This window comes from Ictalurus furcatus, chromosome 21 (assembly GCF_023375685.1).
Source record: "Ictalurus furcatus strain D&B chromosome 21, Billie_1.0, whole genome shotgun sequence".
NCBI lineage: Eukaryota > Metazoa > Chordata > Actinopteri > Siluriformes > Ictaluridae > Ictalurus > Ictalurus furcatus.
Window position 1 is genome coordinate 18586515 of NC_071275.1, and position 8282 is coordinate 18594796.

The 8282-nt window shown below is 39.0% G+C and overlaps 1 protein-coding gene across 1 annotated transcript in view; it reads right to left on the bottom strand.

The window, feature by feature from the left end:
• Nucleotides 1-6873, bottom strand: part of suclg2 (succinate-CoA ligase GDP-forming subunit beta) — an 89951-nt gene extending 83078 nt beyond the window's left edge. The window contains exon 1 of the mRNA XM_053652421.1: nt 6372-6873. Within this exon, the coding sequence (XP_053508396.1) occupies nt 6372-6464 (93 nt within the window). The 5' untranslated portion in view covers nt 6465-6873. The remainder of the gene's footprint in view (nt 1-6371) is intronic.
• Between the last annotated feature and the right edge of the window lie 1409 nt (nt 6874-8282).

The window sequence follows — 8282 nt, forward strand, 5'->3', positions numbered from 1 at the left end:
CGTCCCTCGTGACGCTGAAATGGAAATCTGTCCGTGTTAGAGACGGAAGGGAGATTCGGCTGCTCTCAAGTTCTCAAGCTCGATAAATATTCCTCCTAACGCTGCTCCTTCTACACCCGGGTTCAAACATTCAGCTCTCCACTCATTTTTTTTACGTTCTCCTGCTCTTCCTGTTTTTATTACACCAATTTTCAATGCTCTGTTTTCCTCTCCAGTAAATCTCATCTGCTGTTTCAGACTAATGTTCATCTCAATTTCTTCCTCCTCAAGTCCACCAACCTCCTGCCTCCGTTTCGGCTCTCCACCAACCTCCTGCCTCTGTTTCGACTCTCCACCAACCTCCTGCCTCCGTTTCAGCTCTCCAATAATCTCCTGCACTTCTCATTCCTTTTCCACCAATTTCCTGCTCTTCTTTTTACATCTCCACCAACCTCCTGCTCTGCTTTCTTCCTCTCCACAAACCTTCTTCTCTGTTCCTCTCCACCAACTTCCTGATCTTCACATTTTTTCCTCTCCACCAGTCTTCTTCTAATCTTTCTTCTTCAAGGTTTACAAGTTCAGGACTATCAAACCCAGGTAATGCTGGGGGACATAAAACTGAAAAATTTATTATAATAATAATAATAATAACAATAATAATAATAATAATAATAATAATAATATTATTATTATTATTATTATCAGCTTCTGGTTTATCTCTCGGTCCAGACAGGACCGCATTTATCAGACATCAACCAGCTCCAATCCTGCTGTGACTTAGAGTCGCTCTTCGTATTGTTATTGACAAACCATGGCAAATTGAATTGCCGCGCAGGGTGAACTGTCATAGCAGAGGGCTGAATTGCCACGATACCCGGCTGTCAATCACAGCTCCTTAGCTCCGTGACAGAGGACAGGAAGCTTCCAGATCGTCACACTTATCTCTCCAAACACAGCACACCTCATCAACAACACACAGGAGCAAAAGAAATTCTTCCAGAATAAGAAATTTAGGTTAAAAGTTCGAGGAGCTTACGTTCGGCGATACAGAATGAAAGTTATCGCCCTTTTTCCCCATGAACACACTTTTTCAGAATTTGGGCTAGCGTTTAAACGCAGTGAAAAAGATTACTACAAGCTTTGGCATCGATCAAGGTTCACCTTCTTCATCTTGCCCTGAACTTACTCAGCGTCCATGACCTGGATCTAGGTTTCTCAGGAATGAATACATATCTTTAGTAGGTACTTATTGTTCAGGAGCAGATCATTTAACACTGAAAATATGAAATCCTGTATCATCGTACATCTCATTCACATGGGGAAAAAAAAATCAACACTTCTAACACACAGTGTTCACTTTTATCACCTCTTAAAAAATAGTTGTTGTTTTTTTTTAAATATTATTTGAATGCAAACAAACTTCAAGCGACTTTTTACTTGTTAGTGTGTACCCAAGCTGGGCAGTATGATGATATAATATCGATATCATGATATATGTCACAATACACTTTTCAAATAATTTCGCAAGAATTGTGACACTGATTAAATGAAATAAATAAATAAATAAATACAATTTCATAGCTATTACAAACTCTGATAGGGAGCAGCTAATTTTGTGTTAACATTGTGTTCCGCAATACTAAGAATTAAATTTATTAGGGGGCCAAGCACCAAAGGTGTGTTAGGCACCCTATTGTTATTGTACCTTTTCTTACTGTTCTTCTTCTGTATCTTCTTAAAACCATCTGGTGAAATTCGGCAAGCTGTTTGGAGAGGGTTTAGGGATTATTCTGACCGAATTTTGAAGCATGTTTATAGTCATAACTTAAAAGTCGGGCATCCCTGGATCGCTTAGGTCGGGACGAGTTCAACGCACCCAGCCTATGACTCTCTAGGAATTTCTGCTCGATTATATTTTCCGCCATCTTGGATTTTGGCAAAAACTGTTTATCCGTTACTCCTCCTACAAACGCTGCCCGAGCATCACTAAATTTGGCAAACATCATCATCAGAGTAAGCCTCAAAAAGTTATCGAAGCAGTTGACACTCCAGGTGGTTTGCCTGTAACGCACAAACAAACCTGACGGGGTCGCCACCAAACAGGAGTGAGGCTGAATGACCATGTCCTGATGCTTTACAACAAATTTTATGATCGTGCCATTTACCGGTCAAAAGTTACAACAACATGCAGAAAATGCTTCCTGCAAATTGTTGCTGTTTTCATTTAATTTACTGCTAAATCTCGCAGATTTAATTTCCTTTATTTTTGTGGACATAAACGTTTAACACTACCGTTTTGCTAGCAGTTGCTTAGCAAACCTATACGCCGTGATGCATAGCGTGTACCGTAGAAATGTCTTCAAGTATCGTGATATGATATTTCCGTCATATCGCCCACCCCTGGTCTAAACGCAGGATTACCCGGTAGTTCGGTGGCTTATTATTAACCACGTCATGATGCATTACATTTCTTCGTTCTTTCCGACCGCTCGTAACCCGCGTCACTGTAACTGGCCCCTAAACGGTTCCAGTATGTACAAAATCACTCCTGGTACTGTCTTCAGGGCTCCTTTTCCCATTTTACAAGCTAGTCTTTTACTCAAGTCATAAAATAATCTCCAGTACCCTAAAGCCTTGAGTGCTGCTCTCATCTTACACACTCTTAAACAAGCCACTCGCCATAAAAACCGTGAGCTGTAAAGTAACCTGGCGTGAGGTAGTTCCTCATGAAGCTTTTCTCTCTCTGTTCTACTCTGTATGTATTTGTGTGTGCATATACTGTGCAAAGTGACCTTGGGTCTGAGAAAGGCACTATATAAATAAAACGTATTATTATTAGACACATGCCTCCCATAGAACAAGTGTGTGTGTGCATAAAGGTGTGTGTGAGTGGGCTGGATTTGGCATTAGAACACATTCTCAGTTCACATACCAGCCTACTCATAGCAGAGTGTGAGAGGGAGATAAAAGTATTTTCATGCATTACAGAACCTCCATTCATAGGAGTAAACAAGAAGAAGAAGAAGAAGAAATAATAAATAAATAAATAAATAAATAAATACTAAGTCTGCAGTTGGCTTGGTTCCTGGTCCGATTATTTGTCATGGAAATTTTGCTGATGCACGTTGTGCTTTCGCAATTCGGTAAAGCCTTGCTGAGGTTATATTTACATAGTAATTACAAACACTATCCCCGCTCCTCGAACCCTAACCTTCAATCTTGAGCATTTCTTCAGAATGCATCCTTGACTTCAGGTTAATGTTCAATCACTAACTTGCAATCCTTGCATCCAGAGGTTAAATTGAGATTTATTATATGAAGGGGCCCTACTTCCAGTAAAAGGCTTGGTCATATCTACACAATATTACACCGCCGCCATATCTAGTGGCATTTACATTTAACCGAATAGATTTTATTACCAGACCTGCCGTCCTTTACACTTTTTGCTAGCTCGGCAATTTAACACCGGAGCAGGTTTGTACGACCTACATCGCTCAAAATACACCAAAAGAGCACTCTTTTCTTTTTTTTTTTTCTTCCCTCCCCAATAAATCAGTCCCTCCAGGATTTAACTGGAGAAAATCCTTTAATGCAAATCCGAGCAATATTCCGAGGAGCTTGCAATTTTTCACAATTACAGCAGATTTTCAGCAGATCCGGGCTAAGACGCGTCACGTGACGTCATTCAGCCAAAGTCCTCTTCGTCTCACGTGTGTGAAAGAGGAGTACGGCTAAAATGTCTCGTTTAGCAACAAACATCTGACAGGATCGCACCGTGTCGTGTCTGGTTGAAGCCTGAGGTTTACATCACGAACGCTTGCATAGTGGACTCTCTTCCACGTCTGAAGCGAGTGAAGAGTCAGGATCACGTGCGGCTGTTCTGTTCCTTTAAAAGGAAAAAAGTTCGACAGGTCACACCGTCAAACATCCAGAACGCTCTCTGTGAAACACAGACACTCTGATTGCATCAGCATAAACCTGCCTGATTATTTAGTGAACTTTTAGTCAATAGGATAATCTGCATCTTACAGTCATGATCAGAGACCACAGAGACTGAGAGATTTAATGTCTCTGTCCTGTCACCATGAGAAGAAAACTCAGCTGGCAATGTGAAACACTCAAATCAAACACACACACACACACACACACACACACACACTCAAATCAAACAGACACACACAACTTTTTCTATATAGATTTAGAAATGGATCAATAAATAAGTGATTAAACGATGGTAAAATCATCTCTCTCATCATCACACTGTCGTGATCTGTTTTACAGTTTTTAACAGGTTACACGCTCATGACGCCGTTTCAGAGCACGAGCTCATCTATATAAAAGTTTTATTGCTCACACTTCAGATGTACGTTGAACCGAATGACTCCCCACCAACCAATCAGCTCTCGCCTGATGCGCAGCAACAAAGATACATCCAGCATGTAGTTAGCGCTTAGGAGGACCGCATGTTAGCACGTCTCTGCCTTCCGTGATTACCCACGATCCCTCTCTCTCTGCATGGCCATGCAAATACACATTAACACAGAAGTGTAAATCAACCTAAACAGCTCCTTCAGTCCGGTTCTTTTACTGTATGCTTTCTTCCTCTTACTCCACTAGATATTTAGGTGACAACGCTTCCTTTTACTTGAATATTTTTCTCTTAGTAACACGACGTTTACTTAAGTCACTATTTTTGATCCTCAAACCACCTCTGATTATAAACAAGTAGAACTTATTATTATGAAAATGCAAATATTTTTCTAACATTGCAACGTTAAAGCCTACATTTTCTTTTCAACAATGGGTTAGTTTAATTTAAATTCACTATATGAAATCAGTCAAATTATTATTATTCATAAAGTTTTAATAAAAGCATTTATAAACTGAGATTGGGGATTTTTTTTTATTTCTCTTCCTTGTCTCCCTTACATTAAGAAACACTAATGCTACAGATACTGAAGTATTTTTGTTCAGGAAAGCTATGCATTATATATAATAATAATAATAATAATAATAATAATAATACATACATACATTATAATTATTATTATTAATTTTTGAGAATTTATTTTTCATTAAAAAGTCAGAATTTTAGAATAAAACACTTACACGTAGTGTTTATCTAGGGAATTATCTGTACAAGCAGGTTTTAAGGCACCAAATGATATTGACTAGTCGATTATTAATCAAAGGAAACTTATTTTAAATGACCAAAACAAGCAATAGTGACTGAAATCTCAAATTAACACCAATGGCTTTCATTTCTCTCTTCAGATGTTCCCAGCTGGACTTTTACACGGACACGTGTAAAAGTGTAGATAGAGAGATCATTTTAAAAGGTTGACTCGCTTAATTCTGGTTTGTAAAAACTAATTATATATGCATACTTTGTTTTGTTTTAATTCATCTTTTATTGGATACTTGTGAGGTGACAAAGTAAAACATTTGATGCAGATTTTTTTTTTTTTGCCTTCTGATGCTTAAATGTTGTGGACGTTCATGCAAAACGTGGTTGTTAGATTTGGCTGCGACAGCCGTAACAGACGAACTACTACTAGTGCTAAAAGTACTAGAGAAATATATTAGAAAAATCATAATATCGGTTAAATGTTTTATGAGAAGAGATGCATGAAGATTCAAAATGCAGTCTAATCACATCCTGAGGTCAGTTAGAGATTACTAATCCCATCAAGTCCCAGAAAACAGACCCAGGGCAGCAATTTCTCAAAAACCACACACACCGTACGTGAAGAACGAGAAGCTGTGTGCAGGTATGAAAGGGTGTCTTAACAACTATTAATAACTAACTTCTGTACTTTGTGCATGCTGAGTATGCAAATGCAGAGAAATTAGGGCATTTGAGAAGTCAAGTAACTGAAGTGGGGGCAAAGTCCAACTAAGATGACTTTTACAACCAGTGTCACTTGAAAATGTGAATTAGCATGAAATGCCAAGTGTATGAAAATAAAAAATAAAAAACAAGTAGAACATATAAGTCATGCTAATGTTATTGTTTATGAGTTTATACTGTGCAAACGTTCATTTCAAAATCAACACGAACTACTTGATCTCTTATCATATTGGCTCACGCTATATTTTCCTATCCGTTTTGGACAAATCCCGCCTCCTATGCTAGGATTGGGTGGGAGTATCCAACCTCTTGCGTTAGGATTTGCCGATTCTGGTGGGACCCTCCGAATTGGCCAATCGTAGAGCAGGAGGTGGGTTACTACCACCCAATCCTAGAATAGGAGGCGGGATTTCACCAATACGGGTAGGAAACGAATAACTGTCACTATCTGACCGACAAGCTGTTACAGGTTGACGGTTATTTTTTAACAGTTTAGACAAAACATTTGCTTTCAAACGATAATAATGTCATTAAACGTTACCTTATTTCTGTTGAGAAAGAACGGTCCGCTTGCACTTCCACGAAGTGCTCTAGAAACAGCCCGGGATGCCATGGATGCCATGGATGCCGCCATGTTGAACCGGAAGTGAGAGATATACAGCAGCCGAGCGCGTGCACGTGGAGAACGTGAGAGTGAGTGAGTGCGCGCGCGCTCATAAAGTTGCTGTTGAAACCCTTTGACCTTTGACTCGTACCTGGGACTGATAAAACATCCTGTACTCCTAAAATATTCCGTTTAGACACGTGACTCGGTTTAATACATTTTATTTTGGATTGTTAACTGTATTCCAGAAAGGACAATAAAAACGAAAGAAAGAAAGAAACTAACTGAGCAAATAGATAGCTAAATAAATCAACATAAATAAGTAAATAAATAAAAACATAAATTAAGTAAAGAACGGAACTAAGTAAATAGTTAGATAAATAAACAAATAAAAGTAAATAAGTGAATAGACAAATAAATAAATAAATAAACAAACATAAATAAGTGAAGATAGATAGATAGATAGAGAGAGAGATAGATAGATAGAGAGACAGAGAGATAGATAGACAGACAGAGAGAGATAGATAGATAGATAGATAGATAGACAGATAGATAAAGAGAGAGATAGACAGATAGAGAGAGAGAGAGATAGACAGAGAGACAGATAGATAGAGAGAGAGATATGTAGATAGATAGATAGACAGATAGAGAGATAGATATATAGATACAGTGCTGTGAAAAAGTATTCGCCCTGATTATCCTGATTTCTTCTGTTTTTGTGTATCTCATATTAAATAGTTTCAGAAAGTAAAACAAAATCTAAGATAAAACAAAGGCAACGTGAGTAAACACTAAATACAGTTTTTAAATGATAATGTTATTTATTAAATCAAAAAAAAAGTTATCCAATCCCAACTGGGCTTGTGTGAAAATGTATTTGCCCCTCTAGTTATTAATTCCCCAAATCTATGAGACTGCATTGATAATGGGGTTCAGCTGGACTAGACTCAACCAGGCCTGATTACTGCAGACCCTGTTCAATCACATCAACACTTACATAGAACTTTTTCAACAGCAGGAAGTCGGTTAAAAGGTGTTACGCAGTTTTGTTGCGTCCGAGGACGTATGTTTATTTATAGCGGTGTGTTTAAACGGATTATGTTGTGGGTACACCGGATGGAAAATATAAGAATCGGGGTTATGACTCCCTCGTCATCACTGCTTGCTGACCCCATCTTTGTAAATTCGGAGCATATTCAGGAGGACGACGTTGCGGATGACTGTCAAGGTTTTGGGGTACGTCTGGAAAACTCGGTTGTTTTGAGTAAATTAGACTCTCATCTTGGACATTTGCCAGCATGCCAACGAGAGAGGATGTGATGAGAGCGATACAAAAATACCATTCTCTCTTTTCTGATGTTCCTGGTAAAACTACAGTCTTGTGCCACGATATCGATGTGGGCACTTAAAGCAACATCCGTATCGACCGAATCCAATGAAGCGAGCAGTGATGAAGAATGAGCTTGAGTATTTGTTAAATAATGGAGTGGCTGTCCATGGTCATAGCCCGTGGAGTTCGCCATGTCTGTTAGTGCAGAAATCAGACTCTTCTCTCCCCTTTTGCACGGATTACTATAAGGTTAATAGCGTGACTAAGGCAGATTCTTTCCCTTTACCCTGCACTGAAGATTGTGTCGAATGAATTGGTTCTGTCACCAAACAAGATCTCCTTAAAGGATACTGGCTAGTCCCTTTAACCGCCCGAGCTAGTGATATCTCTGCGTTGGTCACTCCTGATAGCTTTCTGCAATATACGTTAATGGCGTTTGGGCTGCGAAACACTCCAGCCCCCTCCCAGCGGCTGATGCGGAAGGTTTTGTCCGGAGTGACGAATTGCGAGGCACATCT